Source organism: Rhipicephalus sanguineus, chromosome 1, assembly GCF_013339695.2.
Source record: "Rhipicephalus sanguineus isolate Rsan-2018 chromosome 1, BIME_Rsan_1.4, whole genome shotgun sequence".
Lineage (NCBI taxonomy): Eukaryota > Metazoa > Arthropoda > Arachnida > Ixodida > Ixodidae > Rhipicephalus > Rhipicephalus sanguineus.
In genome coordinates, this window is record NC_051176.1 from 251,449,499 (window position 1) to 251,470,058 (window position 20,560).

A 20,560-nucleotide genomic window follows, 5' to 3' on the forward strand; every position below is an offset into this window, starting at 1 on the left:
GCGAGCGAATTTTTCTAACTCCGGCGATCGAGATCGCCGTACATATTCGACTAAACGTTGCGTGTAGCAGCCGTAAAGTAAACAAATTCAAACACATTATATGTCGTCACATGTTCTTCAGCTTTGTATGTTCGTAAGTACAGCTCTTCGCAATTTTTGTCTAGTCATTCGGAGCCGGAAACTACATTGTCACAAGTTAAAAAAAAAAAGAAAAAACGCCAGGCCTGCGAAAAAAAAAAAGGAAAATAACTACCGCTTCTCCACAACCCCCTCCGCCGTCCCCTTTGGCGTTTGGACACCCCTCCCTCCAGTTACGATTCCTGGAGAAACACTTGGCCGACATTTCAACGCGCGTTAACAGCCCTTTCCCTACGCCGACTGCTTTCTTTTTCTCTCTTTTTCTCACGAACGGAGAGGACGGATGCTAAACGGCCACGCGTGCTTTTTCTCCGAATGGATTCTTTGTACAGCTGCAATATCAGGCCTCTGCGCTCGTCCACTTGCCCTCTACACTCGTCAAACAAAATCGGCGCTGCCTTTGACTTTCGACGCTGATCTCAAATGGTTATTGAAGGAATAAGTGGGTGGTGCTATCTTTGCGTACAGGAGTGCGTCATGCAACATAAGTTACGCAAGCGATTACTACGAAACATTTATTTTTTCCTTTAATCGCAAGGCGCAGGTATCTCATGACGGTGATAGCTTACCCATTTTTTGTTTAAATTTTCATTATTTTTTGCCACGAGGAAACATTGCAAAATGCGGCGCTTTCGACGCTTATTTTTTAAAGAGGGATTCTTTCATGAGGAATATAATCACATTACGGGCATTATAAGTGCACGTAATAAGTAAAAAAAAAAAGAAACCCTACGGGAACAAATAAAGAAGAAAATATTATTGAATACAAAAAATACACGACACAAAAAAGGAACTTACACACGTGTGACACACGGTTGGGCCCCTCATTAACGACAACCAAGTGTAGTAACTATAACCTAAATGTGAAACAATTAAGGTGGACGAAAAGACAACTTGCCGCCGGCGATTTGTCTTTTCGTCAACTTTAATTTCTTCATATTTATCCCATAATTGCTACAAAGGTTGGTTGTCGTTAACGCTGTGTAACAAAGAAAACGAGCCCTTAAATTAATCCCCCTTCACACGGGCCCCGTGTGTAACTTAATTTCTATGTCGTGTCTTTCCTTGTGCTCAGTGACACTGGTATTATGATGGACCAATTGGGCCCTCAAAAAGTCCCTTTAAATAAAGCAGGAGCGCCGTAATGAAAGTGTGACGAAGTTGGGGGAAAATAGTGTTTTCACCCATATTCCGGCTTCATTTTTGCTGAGTAGCGTTCCAAGTAAATATGTGAACTGTACATCATTGTGTATATCATTCGTCGGGCAACGTGAAGCTAAAACGCAGCGGGAAAGAGCCATCGTCTCTAGTTTCTCGATAGTACAACAGTAAGAACTGGTTTGTGACCGTACAAGTGGCGAGTGGTCAGGCAAGGCCAGCTTCAAAAGTTTTTTAGGGTACGGTTTCAGGAAAACCTCGCCTGGGAAAATCATCAGCGACCTCAATACTTTGCAACAGGTGTTGCAAAGTTTGCTTTCCTGCGAGAATATTTCCCACACGGAACCCTTCGTTCCTAGGCTGCTTTTCTGGCTGTAAGCGCGTCCACCCTTCCACATTCCCGCGAAGGGGAGCGAGAACCACAGAGGCTTTTCAAAAATTACTGCGCGAATGTCACGTTTCATACTAAGCTCCATGGTGTTCAGACAGAAAGGTAGAAACCAAGGAAAGGGAGAAACTCGAGCAAGTTTGTTTGCATGTAACAGAAAGTAAGGTACTATGGCTTTGTTTACTGAAAGTTTACTTATTGTACATAAATTTGGGGAAGAACGACAGCAAAAATGTACGAGAAGCTATTAAGCTTAGAAAAAAAAAAACAGTGATACGAAGTTTTGAAAACTACCATGATACACCGGGAAACTTACCTACATGCAAACTTTTTCATAAGCCCTCGCTGATCCGAGCAAGTCAACTTTACCAAGCACAGACTCCATATTGTCAGCCTACACACTTCTCCTCGATACCTATTACGTAATCAAATAAGAATAGCACCAATCACGCGGACTAACCATGGACGTCAGGATCTACCTCGACTACTACCTGTGCTGTTTTACATGCATTTCTGTACTGTAAATCATGTACAGCGATGTATGATCCAGGGGCGTAGCCAGAAATTTTTTTCGGGAGGGGGGATGGGGATTCAACCAGCTTTTATGTATGTTAGTGCGTGTTTTTGTATGTGTATATGTATATATTCCCATGGCTACGGCTACGGCCTAGCTTTTTCCACGTTCTTGCCGGGCTGTAACATAATCAACCAGTACCAACTAGCCCATACACTGAACCCCCACCCCTCCCCTCTTTACGCCATCAGTATTACGAACAGCATGATGACGACATCACGTCTCTTGGTCAAGGGTGGGCGTATCACGGAGGCACTGCAAGGCAACGTGAGGTGCAGAAAGCTTCCAGTTCCTCCGATCCCGGAGGCAGTGCAAAACCACGTTGCGTGCGGAAAGTTTTCGGGCGGGATTAATACATTTCACTGAGCAGAAGAGAAAAGAAAATGATTGCTTTCGTTTTCCAGCCTCAGTAGGCTGGAAAAAAGCGTGCGACTTTTTTGACGCATGGTTTCAGGAAAACTTCGCTTGCGATAATTGTGTCAACCAGCTAAGCAGTGACCTTAGTGAACCTTGCATTTCATATCATGTACAGGGCTGGTCAAGAGTTCCCAGGCCGCTATCGCATGTAATCCTACGGCTGCGCAGTCTGGAAACGTTTGACCACCACTGTACGTGCAAGCCGAACCAGGCCACCATGTCCTTTAGCTTTCTTCAAACTACGCAGCCTTCCGAAACACCCGGGCCTCGCTCATGGCCACTCGAAAAGCCATAAAACTCGGGGTGGCAAGAGTCGGAACAAAAGAATTCCCGGCGGAACGATGCAAGCCAAGCAAAGCAGCTTGAGGTCGGCGAGCAGAAGCTGACGGAAGCACCGTGAGAAAGACACGGACACGTACAATGCGTTCGCTCTGTCCGAAACTTGAGAGTTCCCGATTCCAATGCCGGAGCCTGGCGCCCCTATCCGTCGAGCATCCGATTGTCAAACGCTGCCTGTTGACCGAGAAAACTGCTCCCGTCCCGAAGCGCGCTTACAGCGTGACGCGCATCCATGAGCGCGAGAACATGAGAACACAGCTGGCGTGCGAACAGCCAGGGAAAGTCGGGTGTGAAGCGAAAGCGCTCCGATGAAGGAGCTTAGAGGACGGGAATGTTGTGGATTGCAGGCAGATCTAACCTTGCAGTCTATGCCCTGTTGCCACGCGCACTTGCAAAGGGATTTTTAAAAATTATTACCATCTCTCTGTTTCTGCATTATAAAAACATAAAAAGACGGCACTTATGTTTGTTTTGAAAGTTTTGCTACTGGTGCCCTACAATGAAAATCTTCCGCTTATTGACTTATATTTCTTACTTTAATTCGCTAAACACTTTGTTTTGCTCGGGCAAACAACGTATAAATGTATGCGTGCTTTGCAATCTGTCCCGAGTGCTGTGTCAGCAGAATTACGCTATCTGCTTATATATAATGACGCACCACGCTTTCATTTAACACGCAAAGATGCGTACGAAACAGATATCTGAAAAAAGAAACACACTTCGAATGAATTGAACAAGCGCGCGAAGAGAAGCGTACAGCGAGTACTATACTGAAAGAAATTACTCATATAATTGCTGTTTGGATTCGTTGCCTTTATAGATGTAAGCCTGGCTTCCAAGCCTCCGCTTCTTGCTATTTTTTTTTTCTCGGTGATTCAGCGCAATTTAGAAATAATAATAAGAAAGAGTGAAAGAAGTAGTATAGAGAATGAGGTAGTATGACCTATTCGTGAGAAACTTTCTTCGTATGTTCAAGCGGGCGCTGGATAATTCTCGTTAGAGCCCTGCGGAGTTCGCGCTGTCTTTTTCTATTTTGCGTTTCGCTCTAGCTTCTTTCTTTTTTCAGTTTTATTATATATCATGCTTTCGTCTGCGCACAGCAACGTTGAATAATCATTATATTTTTTTTAATCCCTCTCACTTCCCCGTTCTACGCGTCGTTCCACTAGCACTTTGTTAGCCGTGGCCAAGGATGTTCCTTTTTTTTCCTGTTCTTTTCTTTTTTTTTTGCCTTCGCACTTCGTTTTTCAGACCTGCAAATCTCCCTTGCCGGTTGTTTAATTCTTTCGAGAGAGGCTCGTACCGCCGGTGACACCGCTGTGAAAGGGGAAAAAAAAAACAAGAAAGGGAACGCAAAATTTAATTTTTCTGGTTCGGGGAACTGGATTCTGGTGGTATCGAGAAAAAGAAATACTAAGGGCAAAAAAAAAGAGACAAGACAGAAGACAGACAAGACAAAAGCCGCACAGGCAGCAAACTCAGGGATATGTTATAAACTAAATGAAAGATGGCGGGAGGGGGGGTCGAAAAGAAGGGAGGACGGAAGCGTGATCTTTCCCTCGCTCCTTTCTCCTGCCTGCCTTGGTCCCCCCGCGTCGTTCGGCTATTTCGCTTTCGAAATTTATTTTGTTCCTCACTTCTTTCTTTCCTTCTATTTTCGTTCTTGAACCTTTCGCCACCGGGGAAACGTGAGGAGACGGACCGTGCGCAGTGGGATGTGAATGGGATATTGGAGCAGAGGCGCCGACGCTCTGCTCGTGCGGCCATGGAGCAAAGCGGATCATGCCCAAAGGCCGACCGAGCTGTGCTCTGGCGCGCTGTGGGCCACGTGAGCGCCTCGGTCCGAGAAACGGCCATGGTGTTCCGCTGGCGCCTGCTTGAAATAACGGAACACATAAAATAAAAATGTTTTCACCACCACCACCAGAGCGTAGAGACTGCATTACGCGAGTGGCGGCAAGCCTTGCCTAGTTGGTGCGCCGATAACGAAGAAAAATTCCGTGTTATGCACGAGGAAGAAGGGGAAGTATTCTTAGTTTGCTGAGGGGCTTCTTCTTTATGAAATCACTTTCCCTTCCTGCTCGTGCAGAACAAGGCGAGGCAGGTGGTGACGTCACTTACGACACGTTCCTTTTTCTCGGAAACAACGAGTCCTGTACGGTCGACGTTAACCAGGACCCTCACGTTGTCTTGAGTCGAGTTAAGACACCGCCCATTTGCATAGGGCCGGCTACTTCGGAGGAAATGCGGGGGGGGGGGATACACAGTCTCAAGGCTCAAGGTGTGGCACAACGGGGAGCAAGAGTAGCCCTCGAGATGCTGGATATGTGGGTTCGATTCAGCAACTGCTGAATAATAATAATTGTTGGGGTTTTACGCCCCAAAACCACGATAGGATAATGAGGGACGCCGTAGTGAAGGGCTCCGGAAATTTAGGCCATCTGATGTTTTTTAACCTGCACCTGAATCTAAGTACACGGGCCTTTGAGCATTTCGCCTCCATCGAAATGCGGCCGCCGCAGCCGGGATTCGATTCCGCGACCTTCGGGTCAGTGGAGCAACTGCGGTAGGTCATCTTTCCGAGCAATTTTCGTTTCCATTTAACTCATTCCTATATTTCAGTTCAACATAACGATTTCCCCTGCTCTTACTTTGTCTGTTTCTTTGTACGGTTGCGACTAACAAAAAATATTGAGTGAGTGGGCCATTTTATTTCTTTATGAGAAATCTTTAATTACTAGCGTCACATTTTCAATCATTGTGATGTTATTTTTAAGCAAACTACTTTCTTAATTTTCTTTTAATTTCAGGTCATTCCAAGTAAGATTACAGCCACCCGACACTAAGCAAGCACACATCGTCCGACAGGCAGCGTACGTACGTGAGACAAACGCAAGGTCAGAAGGGCAACCTGGGCGGTCGGCGTCACCGCGACTTTGACATTTTTTTTCGGCGCCTCAAAGTCGCTGCCACCCGTTTGCCCCCACAACATGTACTACTACACGGGTCACGCTTGGTTACAGCGGCCACGCTCTGACGGCACGAGGGCTAGTGGTTCGAGGCACGACGGCTCCAGCCACGCGATTCTCCTCTCGCCCACCGCCCGCGACCCAGCCCGTTGTCAACACTCTCTTCGGCGGCGAGGCGCCCGCTTCTCTCTCCGCACCAAATGGTTGAGTGGCGGAAACATCAAAAAGCCGCCTGTTTGTCAGCGATCGCCGTAACGACCTTCCAAATTACGACCATTTATTTCGGAGCTTAAGGAGTGCGCTCGTATGGGCGAACGGGTGTCCGCACGATCTTGGGTGGCTGTGTACGGTTGCCGACGAATGGAAGCGCCACGGGCAAGACAGCAGCGGCGTGCCCTTTGTGGCCGCTGGGACGGGTTGAGCACGCAGCCCGAAGCGGTGGCTTTTCGCCGACCATCGGGGCGAAGAACAGTGGGAGCCGCTATCGCAGGAGTTTTTGTTGCGCTCGACGAGCATCGCCTACAATGCGCATTCCCGGGAGCATGCGTTAGAAAAAAAAAAAAAAAAGAATCAACCTCACAGAGGGCTTATTCTGAGTCTTTTTCCGGTCTCTTCAAGTCTTCTCAGTCTTCTGCAGCACTCCCTCCCCCGCTTTTATGCCCGACAAATGTCCTGTCTTTCCGCGTTACTTTTCCACGTCTGGTTAAAAAAAAAAAAAAAAAAAAAAAACATTCTGGGCCAGAAGCCCTCCCTCACTTTTCACGTGACAGGATGTGCTTTGTCGGCGTTCCGAGACTAGCATCGCATGTCTCGACACACAGCACGCAGAATAAAGACAGATGTTTCTGAGTAGAATAAATGGCACTTTTATTACTCCTTAAACAATAATAACAATAAAAGAAAAGACCACCATGTTGACAAACATACACACAGATCAATAAAAGAAGGGAACCGCCTCAAAACTGAACTTCACATGATTCGGTAAGCTTTTGTGGAGCATGTTTCAAACAAATAACTGGTTCTTTTAGCAAACCACGACTTTGACACTTGAAATGCCTGTGATAGCAAGATACGAGCGGGCTAGACTTAGTGCGACTTTAAGTTAGCGTGCCCGCTGGGACAGGTCGTGGCAGATGTGCCGATTCGAGCGCTACATAGGAATCTGTTGCGCCGACTTCGTCAGGCGCATAAATATAGCAGCTATGCAGCTGCAGCTTCAACACACACGCACGCTGTTTCGATAGGAACATATGACAGAGCTCCGCAGAGACTTTGCATCTATAGCCGTCTTTGTCGAGTATATAGTGTGTATATAAGAGTATTAAGGTATAGTGGCACTCAGCGCGAAGTTTCACACTTCGGATCCTATAGGAACTTGGTTAATAGTCAACGCGTTAGAAATCAGCTCGAACTTAGTTCTGAGGTGTGCTTTGTACCCCTGTCAGCGCGGCTGACTCACTAAAGAGACGTGCGAAGACACAACGACACGCAACACTGAACCAGAAACGACAACGATGGTACACGCGGACTACAGCGAGCTACGCGGGGTTAGTAATTAAGGGCAGAGTCCTTCAGTGGAGTACTCTTGTAAGGGTCAGGGGGAACTCGAGAGGAGCGGACGCTGCGCGTCAACTTATGCTCGGGTTCTTGGGGATCGGGAGGTAATCGCACCTGCGGCGGCTAAACCTGGGCGTCTTCGACGCACCGGAGGCCCCCGCCAGGTTCCGGGAGATCAGCTCTTTTACAGGGATGGGGAACGCCGGCGCACCCGGTAGCTCTAGGAACTGCTTCGCGCCGTTTGCGACGCGTGGGAAGGAATCTTCAGTCCCGGGTGACGAGCGGAAAAATTGCGCTACGCTTTTTTTTTATCACCTTGCAAGGCGTAGGAGCCCAGATAACGAGTAGGATGAGGTGGGTTTCCGTGTTCCTTGCGTAAAAGGCGAACGTACTGCTTCCTATAAACTGCTTCTTATTCTTTAACTACTGAAGTGATCATCCCGTGGTCGCACTATTCGTTCATAATCTTGATAGTTTCCGGGGACAGCTGTAGCGTGTCACAGAAAAAGAGAGGTTGAAAGCAACTAGTTAGAGAGCTTTCGCTTCTATAAATCAATCTCGATAAAACCTGTCCAAATAAATAAAAACGGCAAAGAGTGAGCTTACGAACGCAAACCGCAGCGCCTTTTTCGATGTACCCCCGCGCTGACGGACTCAGTTGGTCACCGGGCCCTCGTTGCATCAGTGGTTTATACGTAAGTCTTAATTTCTAGTCCCCATCTAAACACTGAAGCTTCCGTTTGTTTCGTTTCCCCCTCCCCCCAGTCCTCCCATCTTCTCTTGCAACCGCCCAGTTGCGATGCGACAGAGCGGCAATCGTTAACCTCACATGTATGCTTATAGCCCGACTTACATGCTCCCTTAGATGCGACAACTACGAACAAAACGAGCACGCGCAACATAAAACGAATTTGTCGCTACAAAGTACCCGTTACAAACTAACGTCTACAGCAGGCCAGTAGCCAGGGGGGGGGGCACCCCCCCCCCCCGAAATTTTTATGATACATGGTGTTTTACCAAAAATAAATAATGAAAATAAGCGTTTTTTCTCAAATAGCCAAGGCTTTCCGCAAGTGCCCCCCCCCCCCCCCCCCCCCCCCAAAAAAAAAAAATCCTGGCTACGGGCCTGGTCTACAATAATCAAGCAGTCGTAGGTAAACTGAACCATCTCGCATGCCTGAGATGCCGCGTGTATCAAACGCGCGGACAACGCCGCATGCACGGATCAAGAGAGGGGTATCTTCGATTGCACTCTTATTGCACTTCAGCTAGAAACGTCACAGCAAGACCTTTCCGCGAACGTGCTCAGTCAGGAATCGCAAAGAAGAACGACGTCTCCAGTCCCCAACAATGGGTTACTGTTTCTCACGCATGAGCATGCTTCGAGCAGGCGGCAGTTGCTGCCTCGAACGCCCGAAACAGAGCCTCACACGTGCCCGGTTCCTGCTAAGGGCGTGAGACTGGCTGACATAAATAAATGAATTATTTGACTACAGCACTGTGTTACATAAACGCGTTTAGACCCGACACTGTACCAACCGACTGCGTAAGGCTTTTCAGCTTCGCCCATATGCCTGGTGCTTGGCGCCACTTGGCATAGTGCGCACCTGCGCGTATACTGAACTGCTGCAATAAAAGATGGGAGGTTGAACTGGAGGAGGAATGCTGGTACCAGCCCCACGAAGGATGAAAATAACGAGACTAGCGTCGTACTTGGTCCGGCGCGGGGGTCAAGAGCTTGAGATGCATATTCAAAGCGGGAATAGGAACTCTACCAAGTACGTTCCTTTCGGTCGTATCCGGCCGGCACTCATTTGCTGACTTAAAACGGCACTCCTATACGTATTACGCACCACATGCGGCCTGTGCAATAGCATTCGATCGCAATGGCTCCGGGAAGGGATGTAATAAGCACATTTCAATCTAGTAGTCACGTGTGTCCGACTTCGAAGCATTGGTACATTCGCTTAACTCTAACGCTTCGTCCAATTTGGTAATACATTAATAATTATTGTATAGCATTGCGCCAACATGCAAGGACCGCAAGTTTTCTCTCTCTGTCTTTTTTTTTAAATCAATGACGTCGCTAGCTAAGCGCAATGTGTGTATGATTAGAAAACCAGCGCAAAACCACAGGACACACAGGAAGGGGACGCAGGAAGGGGAACGCAGTTCAGCGCTGTGTGCGTCCCCTTCCTGTGTGTCCTGTGGTTTTGCGCTGGTTTTCTAATCATGTACAACCAACAAGCCCAGCTCTCCGCACTTTTGCAATGTGTGTACTTTCTGCGCCGGCGCGATCACGTCCGCAGCTAAGAAATCCGAGTACCTCACACCCAAAATGCACATGCAATAAGATGTTAAACACAGGGTTGGGGTAAATTTAGTGCCAGAAGACTCGGATTAAATAGTACATTTAAAAAATCACCGATATTAATTTACATCCTCTCTCTCTCTTTTTTATATTTGCTTCTTCAGCGGATGCACATTTAAGACTGGCCAGTGCTGGGAACATCTCTTCCGAAAGCCATTTCTATCGGCCACAGAAACAAGTGAACGATGTGCTACATCACTTTCAAGTTCACAGGGAATTCGCACAATCACATGTTGACGAAAGCGCAACACACGACAATATAAGCATCATTACATCCACCACTGACACGGTACGGGAAAAACACCAGTGACGCTAGATAACACACAGATACACATAATTCACCGACAACAGAACTGTACTTATCGTTTTCAGGCATGTGATGCCTTGAGCACGACAGTTTTTTTTTTTTTTTTTTTTCTCTTCTGCATCTTCTAGCTGCCCACCACACATTTCCTGGTCGCAGGAGGCCTTTGCGCTATGAGTATCGGGGAGACGCTATAGGCATAGTGCACGCCGTTATCGACGACCCCCTTGGACCAGGTAATTCGTCATCTCAGGAATAGAACTTGCTGTCTCACACGAACAGGACCATTCCCCAGGAAGTCGTGGTTTATGATAACACCGCACTGTACTGTCGAAGTGCGCGAGGTGAGGGGAAAAAATATATATATATATTTGCTAAGCGCTCGTTAGCGCGATTTAAGCTAACGGGATAAATTGAAAGAAAAAAAAAATTCTCGTCAGCGATCGAGTGTTGAGCTTTTTGCTTCCGAAATATTCTTTAAAACAAAGAAAAAAAAGGGAATGCCGATACCGGGCCCGATTTCACTAACTACTGCGGCCGCAACGCAGGAATGATAACTGTGCTGTACATATAAAACTTGATCCGCTCCGCGCTATACAAACGCTCGCTTCGCGAGCGAGCACAGAACTCTTCGATGCGGTACGTCAGTCCTGACCCCCCCCCCCCAAAAAAAAAAAAAAAAAAAGAGCGATAGCTCCAGAGCCCTGTTTCAAAAGGGGAAGTTGAAATTGAAAAAGCGGGCTTAGGAATCGTGAATGTGCTTCTGGGTTTTGAAAACCCTCTTGTCACGCGTCACAAACAATCAAGATAATTACTAATCGTTTAGAACTGTGATAGGCTACGCCTGACCAACTTCGCACGCAGGAACATTATTGCAAGTGCTCGCGTCACACTTCAAAGTAATATCCGTCCGCGTTCCGAGCTTTGCTCTTGTCAAAAAAATAGCTCTCGTATTTTCCGCGAAACACTTCTCCAATACCAACAGCCATGCTGGAAGTGGGGGGGCGGGGGATCCTGCTAAACTAGTCTTCTCGGCACTTTGTGCTTCCTTGTAGATGTAGCTAGGCTAACTCCAACAGGATATTCTGTATTTTTCGGTCCCCTGGACGATTTTTTTTTCTCCTGGTGTCGGAGCGCCCCGAATGACGCTCGCAATGAATATTACCATATTACTGCGTCACGCACAAGTCTTTTGAATGAACGACTACATGAGCAATGAACTCGGCTCCCCGTGGAAAGCTCGCACTTTCAGCACATCCCTGCGCATGGCCCAGATGGCTGCTGTCTTTAAGCCCATCGCTATTCGAGCGATTTTTTAGTAAACGGGGGCAAGGGCAACGGGTGTCCGATTGTGTGCAGAATAGGCTTATGCTGAATTCCAGTGACACGTTGGAAGCGATTACTGGGCTACGTTTCCCACTTCGTGGAGCAGCGCTTCTGTTTGAAGTGCACGCCGCACGTTGCAACGGTAAACTAAGAACAGATCTAAAGTGAAGATGGCCCTGAAATCAGCGGATTTGAAAGGATGTGTGCACAATGTGCACAGCGAGTCGACCAGAATCCTTTCCCTTAGTTTACCGGTCAGTAAATGTACCACTTGAAGGTTTAACTACGGTCATTTATAAAAGAAAACGACTCGGAAACCAGCCTCTCAAATTTAAATAGTGAAGAATAGAGTTCAGATGACCAATGACATAGAGGGAAAAAGGAAAACTTTTCGCCATGCATTCTTCAGTTACTAAAGAGAAGTCGGGGTTTGCGAATGCGTCTTTGAGGTTTATCATAGCCATTATAAAATGCGCCTTCGGCGATCTTTTCCATTCTCCAACCCCTATGAATTGTCGGCTTCACCGAGCAGGTCGTTCACTACTACGCACATGAAAAGGAAAAAGAAAAGGTGAGATCTGGGTTGCTTACTTTTGCCCTCCGAAGTTGAGCACGCCTTTCTGCATGCAGCTGCAGGACCGGAACTGGTGCAGCAAACCAGCCGATAGCTATGCTTAAAGTCCCTAGATTTTTTATGCTTACCGCGCATCCGAGGTCTTTAAAAAATGCCGTCTGTCATCTTTGCCATCAATACCATCTTTAGAAAATGCCGACACGCAGGATACTTTCGCATCCGTCGCACCCGTTTGTGCGAGCGCACCTTTGCTGGTTAAGGGGCGTTACTCGCAAGTAGGCAAGATTCGGAGCGCTGGCGCCAGTGACGTAGCCAGAGGGGTGATATGGAGGTGTTCAACCCTCCCCGCCCTTATTTTTACATTTTGTATGCGCGTATTACGTGCACACATGCAAACACACATAAAAGGGGGTCGCCCCCCCCCCCCCCACCGCAAAAAATTTCTGGCTACGCCCCCGGCTAGCGCATTGTTACGGATCCGCCATTGGAATTCAGCGTAAGCCTATCAATAAAACGTTCGCACTAAAAAGTGCATGCTGCTTCTTCAGCAGACGCACCCTTTGTCCAACCACTTCCTTACTGCTGTCGCGCCGAAACACACGCAACGTCGCCACACGTTTTTTCAACAGGGGAGTCAGCCTTTGTGTGTTCGTAGTGTTGCTGACCCTGAAGCCATACGGAGATTCCGAACAAGAATAATTTTTGAGGAAAACAAGCGAAAAATTGTAACGACGTTCACACACGAGGGCCGCTCACTCGGCTCAGGAACTTTGACACAGCTGGATTATACGCCGCGCGTATCGATATGAAGCAGCGAAAATACGCGATAGGGTCAAACCCATGCGAGCACATTACATTCAATTTACAGTGCTAAACGGCACAATTAAAACACAAAGACGCCTCTTAGGAGAGCTTTATAAGAGTGGCAGGGACTTAGTCCCCCTAAGTGTGCACTGCCGCACCGTGTGGTGCCCCTTTGGTGAGCCGCGACGCCAGGGCAACGCGGAAAATGCGTGCTTACGCACGCGAGGGTACAAATAACGCCACTAGACATATATTTGCATCTAGCCAACGTCAGGTGCAGCACCACCACAATGCTATACATTATTTCCCTGTATGCATGCAACAGGATTCCTTTTGTAGCTCCAGGCAGGTGTCGTGACCAACTGACAAGGTGAGGTAAAATTGTTGCTGTACGGCTCCCAAAGAGAGGTATACAGGCTCCGTAACACACACAGTACAGGAACATCGCCCATTAAAAAAGTTAAGTGCTTCTTGAAGCCTAGGAACTCTTTGCTTGGAAACATCGCAAATGCGACTTAGGAACTGTGATACATCTGCTTAAGATTCAAAATAGCAGAAGCGTTGGTGCAACCATACACACCTGATCTCTTCCGCGAGATTTTCATCACGTAAATGCCCAAAATGTCCATTGTGCACCAGGCAGCTACACTGACATTAGGAACTTTCAGAACCATTTGAGATGGTGTCAGTGCTGCTCTATGTTTAGCAAGTTACATAAAAAAATCGGAGGTAGCTCAAGATAGTCACTTAGCTCACAGACACGAGCATCTCGAACAAGTGCGGTGAGGTAGTTGCTGCCGTTGGACGGCTCAGTGAAGATGTATGAAATTAAGTCTTGGAAACCACAAACAGTGATGCAATGACCTTGAGTGGAAGTTAATGGTAGGAACATCAACCACATGCAGCAAAGCGGTCGTGAAAGTTACGCTTAGGAACTATGAAATTCAAGTGGCACGAACGAGAAATTCCACGTCCACACAACTGCAAAAATTTTGCAGAGCATGAAAGCTGTGAAAACGTTAGTTCCTCATAGCCTTATAATGCAGCTTGGAATAGAGAAGTACACACCAGTGGCATGTCACACTAACACAGACACCACCACTGAACTCCAGGATGCAGATATAGGATAACAGCTGCCATAGGCCATTCTCGGCAATTAAGACAGTAGCAATCACGTATGCTGCCTTGGTTGGTACGGTCGTAATTACCGAGACATCCCTTCATTAGATACGGCTCTGTCTATGCACCCTATAAAAAGAGCCAGCTAAAAGATAGATCACATTACTATTGACAGGTTAGCCTTATGTCCGCAGCAAACAAAAGCAAAAAGAATTAAGAGCTCACTTTCTAGCGAGCCAATACGCCACAGTACCATGTTGACTGCTTGTAAAAAAATCCGAGTGGTGTGTAAAACAATGCATGCAAGATAATGAAAACAGACCTCGCAAGGTGAAAAGAAAGACTATGCTCTTGTTTTCAGCTTCTTGTAAGTACCAGCCACTCATGTTGGGGACACTAAACCAACTCCTTGAATAAAAATAAAATATACAAAACATCTGTACAAGAAAGCATGCAGTTAGAATTGCATCCACCAAAATAAAAATGAAACAAAATGAAAAAACAGTCATGCGATTTGATAAAAACCCAGGAACTTTATTCTCGTATCACAAACTTCATAAAAATAGCACAGCATAAAACGAGGCAGAAATACAATTCCTGAGATCTGCCACTGAAACTTTGCCAAAGCAGCACTGTCTGCCAACACCACTGGCAAAAAAAAAATTTTAAAAACCTTCAAGATTCTTCCATTATGCACCCAGTTTACGGCACTTGGCAATATGAAAGGTTTCGAATGTTCACTGGTTCTTAAAAAGCTGCACCAAGTAGTTGTACGTGTTAAGTGCAGCTTGCAGCAAAACATTTTACCAGCTTGGATGCCAGGAAAATGATCTAAAAATCTAAATCTTCACCAGGCCTGCATTAACTGCCCTAATTATGCCAAGCCTGCTTTATTTTTTGGCCATCAGTGAGTACATAGCGTGCTGCTTTGCCTCAAAGCCAGGGGAAAAAAAAAAAAGATTGCAGAAATGCCCGTCATATCACAGAACGCTCCTTTTAAAGCTGAAAGCATTTAAAAAGGGAGTTATGCAAATTGCAAACAAGTGAACACATACATGCATTTGCACCTAAAAACAAACAAACAAAACCTTTGCAGGTGAATAAAAAATTCAAAAGAAAACGTGCTTGAACTGCAACAGGACTATGAGCACAGCTAAGATCTTTCACAATGAGCATCAGGCAATGCAAATGCAGACTGACAAAGGCCTCTACAGCATGCAAAGCTTTTAGTGCTGCAAGTCTACAGTTCTGCACTTGTCAAGCAGCCAGTCCCAAAGTAACAGCCTCAAGGGCAGATAAAAAAAAGCAAGGGCAGATAAAAAAAAAAGAAACTGAACATCTGGACTACAACAAATACAAAAACACATTGAAACAATCTTAAGCACATTCAAATGCACCTCCATTGGCAATGGTGATGACACTGAAACAAAAAAGCGAGTAAAAGCTGTTACTTGCTGCCAGTGGCAATGATAAGCTAATTTCTTACACTTGGCATAGCTTTCCTTCCACCCTTTAGTTTCTGCAGCACATTTTTTGTACATTTAGAAGGAATCTTGCAGTATGGCACATAGGAACTTGTCTTGTGAAAACAGACAACCAGGCTGGCGCAATACAGAAACCAGAGTATAAAATTGACGACAGTATATAAAATAGGAACTTTTTTGGGTTGCTCTGGAACCTCAAATGTTTAGTCAAGACACGCTTTGCAAACCTGTGACCACAGAAATAAGAAGAACCAGGCTGTTAAAAGTGCCGTACTACTGCTGGGCAGGTACTCAGAGGCAATAAAATGGCATATTAAACTTGCGTGATAAGGGCAGCTGCATTGCCTTGCATTATTGCACACTTCATAGTGGCTTATGCACGTGGGCCAAGAATCCAGGATGCTCTTGACAACTGACTAGTGTGCTTGATTCTCTATCAGGCCCACATTTTTAAACAAGTTAAACCAGCAGTGACAAGGCTTCTCTAAAACAGGCTAACCATCGAGCACAAAGAACACAATTTTTTCCATTAAAAGAAAAACAAAGTGCAACAAAACGAAGGAACACAAAAGGTGTTGAATCAGCTGCATGGACCTGATCAGAAGAGCTGCACCCTGTTGTTGCCAAAGTCGACGACGACGATTCGACCTTCAGGAGATATGCAGAGCCCCGAAGGCAGGTCCAGTTGGCCAGGCTCCTGACCCTGGGAACCAAAGCAGGCAAGCAGCTTGCCATCAGGTCGGAACACCTGCAGCCGGTGGTTGCGGGAGTCGGCTACCACAATGTGGCCCTCCAGATCAACAGCTACGCCTTGGGGTCGCTGGAACAGGCCTGGCTCTTTCCCCTCGCCGCCCAGATAGCTCGCAGACTGAAAATCGGGCCGGATCACGAGCACTCTGTGGTTGTTGAAGTCTGTGACCACCACATGGCCATCACCAATAAAGGCCACACCACGAGGCGAGTCGAACTGCTTCCACAGGGGCCCCTCAAAGCCATACTTGTTCAGAAAAGTTCCATCTGCCTGGAACAACTGCACTCGGTGGTTACGAGTATCAGACACCAAGATGTGTCCTTCCGAGTTGACTGCAACATCCCATGGGTAGTTGAACTGACCACTCTTGCTGCCCCATTCACCAAATGTTAGAAGAAAAGTGCCACGAGAGTCAAAAACTTGCACACGATGGTTGTCCTTATCCGCAACGACTATTCGTCCTCCATGAGTCTCATCCCAGGCTACACCAGCAGGCCGATCAAATTGACCTGGCAGTTCTCCACGAGTGCCAAACTTAAGGCGAAAGCTCCCGTCTACATTGAACACTTGGATACGGTTGTTGCTCCTGTCTGCGACAATGATGTGACCTTGGGAGTCTGTGCATACACCCCAGGGGCGGCAAAGCTGGCCGTCACCGCTGCCCTCGGTGCCAATCACGAGACTAGGCTCGCTGATGGCCGCGTAGTTGCGGCTGGCGCGCACCGAAACTGCAAATGGGCTCCTCTGGATGTCCGCACCACGCAACAGGACACGCACGATGTGTGTACCCTCCTGCTGTGGCTGAAAGGTCACCTGGTAGGTGCCGTCGTGGCGATCGACGACATCCGCGCGGCAGAGGCTCCCGTCCGGGGCTCGCACAGTCACCTGGACCGGGTCGCCGCCCAAGAGCCGAGTCTCGCCCAAATGGTCGCGTGCGTGCACAGTGAATACGGCGCTACGACCGCGAACAGCACGCACTAACGCCTCACCAGCCGCGCTCGAGTTGGGTCCGTAGCCGGCGCTGCTGAGAAAGCCTAGGGTGCCGATGGCTCCTAGCAAGGCGCCGTCGGGTGCAGTAAACTCAATATGGTCGTCCTCGGCAGGCTCGGTTGGTGCGTCTCGAGCCTCTTGCAGCTGTGCTTGGGCCTCACGACGGGCTCGCAGCAAATCGAGGTCGTCACCTGCCTTCTGCAGGGCGCTAGCGGCTCGCTCCAGCCGCTCAAGCTTCGAGCTCAGCTGGTCACGTTGCCGTTTAAGCGCCTGCTCTTTCACTTGCTGCGCCTGGTCAAGCCGCTGTAACAGGTCTCGCTCGCGCTGGTTCAGGGCGACGCGGTGGCGTCCGGCCGTGCTTCGTACTTCAGCGGCTACATTCTGGGTGCGCACGCGCAAACGTTCCGACATGCGGCGTGAGCGCTCCATACTCTCTTGGAGGACAGTGACCACGGAGCGCATATCGGCCAGTGTAGACGGCACAGCTGTGCGCGCGCTGTTCAGCGCGTCCTGTAGGTATACCAGGCTATGGGATCCGTGTTCCTTGACAGTGCAGTCACTGCAGAGAGCCTCGCAGCATGTCTCGCAGTAAAGCCGCAACACCTGACAGTCGTGACGGTCTGACCAGGACTTAGTGTGGCCTGTGTGGTTGTCAGCAGGCGGCATAGCCGACGCCGTGGTGCAGTCGGAGGAGACGCTCACGATCTCGTGATCTTTGGTGAGACGCACCCGCTGGTGGGCCCAAACACAGTTGTCGCAGAGCAGCTCGTTGTTGCAGTCTCGGCAGCGCCCCGAAGCCCGTTTGCCCTCATTGCAGTTGCTGCAGGCGCTGTAATCGAAGTCTTCGTGGACGACGTTCAGAATGTTACTGATGAGAATCGACTGAGATAAAGCGTAAAGATTTTCCTGGCAAACGGGGCACTTGTAGCCGACCACGTCGCAACCCTTGTCGGGAACTTCGTCGAGGCACTTCAGGCAAACTGAGTGGTAGCATGGCAGGACGGTAAAGTCGCGCGGACTGTTGCTACTGTGGCAGCGGACACACTGCGCCGCTGGCATATCTGCCCGAGAGAAAGAAGACGCGACGGGGCTAAAGCGTGGCTCACGTTGCTGCACCTCTTGCATGTCGACCGTCGTAAGCAGACCTCGCAGCTAAGGGCTCAAGACGTAGCGTTAGTCTTAAACCCAACAATTTCTCCCGGCGGGCGTTTCAGGCTCGATTCGTTGGCGGCAGGGACTTCGTTCAAAGTGCATGGGCGCTGAACAGCGGTGCGGCCAGCTCCTGGGGTAGAGGGGGTGGATGCCTTGTGTTAGTAACTCTTTACATGACCAGCGACAGCACAGCGTCGTGTGCTACTGTCAGCAACAGCGGTACGAATGAGTCAACGCACCTTTCGTGGCCACCAGGCGCTCCTACAGGAGCTGCAGTGCTTTTCCGGTTTTCCCTCTTGCCCTCTTGCTCACGGTTTGAGTATACAAAAGCAATAAAGCTACGAAGATAACCGTCGGCGCGATTGGCACGTCGCCTAGCGACGTAACAGATAAACAGCGCCTTTCAGGCTCGTTTGTATATTTCAAATTTAAAAAATAATAATATAGCGAAAAACTTTTTAAAATGTCGCAAAATAGTACGGAACATATTTTGAAAGAGATAGGGCCCAAACTTGCACATCAAGTGAAGGTTATTTCCGAGGGACTGCCAAGGGTACAGTGGCTGCCATGCGTCATGGCTGCCATACTAGCCATACTGTAAAGGTTTTGTCAGTTTTGTCGCGAAGGTGGCGTCAGAGCGAGCTGGTTAGTGCATGGGTACAGTGTACTAGAATGGTTCTAAAACACTGTATGCATGAGCTAGTGGCACGGTTTCGGACATGCAATCGCGCGTTCATACCCATAACACCCATAGAGTACCCAGGGCGTTGTACCCATAGAGACCCTGTGGTTCTAGTTCCTTCGGTGTTCCGTGGTTTCTGCTTCTAGTTTTACTCAGGTAACTGCTCGAGTTGGTTTTACTATATTCTAGGCACTATAGTTTTACTGTGGTCTCTAGAATATACTGGCCGGTATTTTAAAGACCACAGCTTTGGGTCCCAGAACTACTCGATCATATCCCGACCGCGGCGGCTGCATTTTCGATGGAGGCGAAAATGTTTGAGGCCTGTGTACTTAGATTTAGGTGCACGCTAAAGAACCCCAGGTGGTCGAAATTTCCGGAGCCCTCCACTACGGCGTCTCTCATAATCATATCGTGGTTTTGGGACGTTAAACCCCAGATATTATTATATTATAACTACTCGATCATGATCCACTATCCTTTGAGTTAACTGGAGCATCAATGCCAGTCAGTATGTGTGCGCGATTCTTCACCTGGCTCACGTAAGCGCATCAGCGCTGCGGCTAAGGTGATGCTCATCGATAGTCCAGGCCGCAAAAATAAATTTGGTTCAGTGGGGCTTGAGGGATAATCCGTACTGTAAGCAAAAAGGCAATGGGGGGTTACGTAGGGGGATTTTCTATCTCATATCGGTTTTACACGAGCACTTTTGATCGCGATCAGGGCCGATCTAAGGTGCTGCTACGGTGACATTTATTCGCGATAAGTCCTAATCGGGATTAAGACGATCCCAGTTTGGTTCGCGTCTGCGCCAAACTCAACCAGAATTAGTTTGGACCGTGTTGCAGCGACCACTCTTTATCGCGATCAAGAAATCCAGCCCGGATCGGCCCTGAGCGTGATCTGAAGTGCCCGTGTGATAACCTGTACCAGAAATCAGTGTTCATTGCTTGTAAAAGTGTATTAACAGAAAGTGATACTTTGGTCTCATAAAAATGCTTGTGTTATGCATGCAGGTACAATTGCAATGAAAGAGAAATGAAAATTAAACAAAAATGTACCTGAAATATACAAACATTTTGTTTCTTTCTTTTTTCTTACAACACATTTGTTTCGTTTATATAGTAACCGTCTTTTGCTCAGAGAGGATACTGTTCTGGGAGAGGGTGTATAGTACGATCATGTATGAGTCATCTGCTATGGCACACACACACACTTATAAGTGGAAGAACAAGAGAATATTTTCTGAGGTCTGGTTTCAGGAAAGACCTGGACTGCCCAGCAGCTGGAAAGTATGCGAGGCCGTTCAAGATTTCATAGCACAGTCAGTGAGATTTACACAATAACCACGGTTCCAAAGATTCATAGTTAACCAAAGTAGGCTCCACTATAATTTCTTTTGTATTTTTAATTTAATTCTTATTCGATACGAATTGATTCGACCCCCTTTTTTGTTTTCAGAA

The 20,560-nt window shown here is 47.7% G+C and overlaps 1 protein-coding gene across 1 annotated transcript; it reads right to left on the reverse strand.

The window, feature by feature from the left end:
* Positions 1-14,551: 14,551 nt before the first annotated feature.
* On the reverse strand, positions 14,552-18,702 carry LOC119377697 (E3 ubiquitin-protein ligase TRIM71). The gene has a single exon (XM_049411319.1). The coding sequence runs from the start codon at positions 18,386-18,388 to the stop codon at positions 16,121-16,123; it is 2,268 nt and encodes a 755-aa protein (XP_049267276.1). The 5' UTR covers positions 18,389-18,702; the 3' UTR covers positions 14,552-16,120.
* Between the last annotated feature and the right edge of the window lie 1,858 nt (positions 18,703-20,560).

Bases quoted from the DNA above. Each gene is read 5' to 3' on its own strand.
- LOC119377697 (XM_049411319.1), bottom strand. From the start codon at position 18,388: ATGCAAGAGGTGCAGCAACGTGAGCCACGCTTTAGCCCCGTCGCGTCT.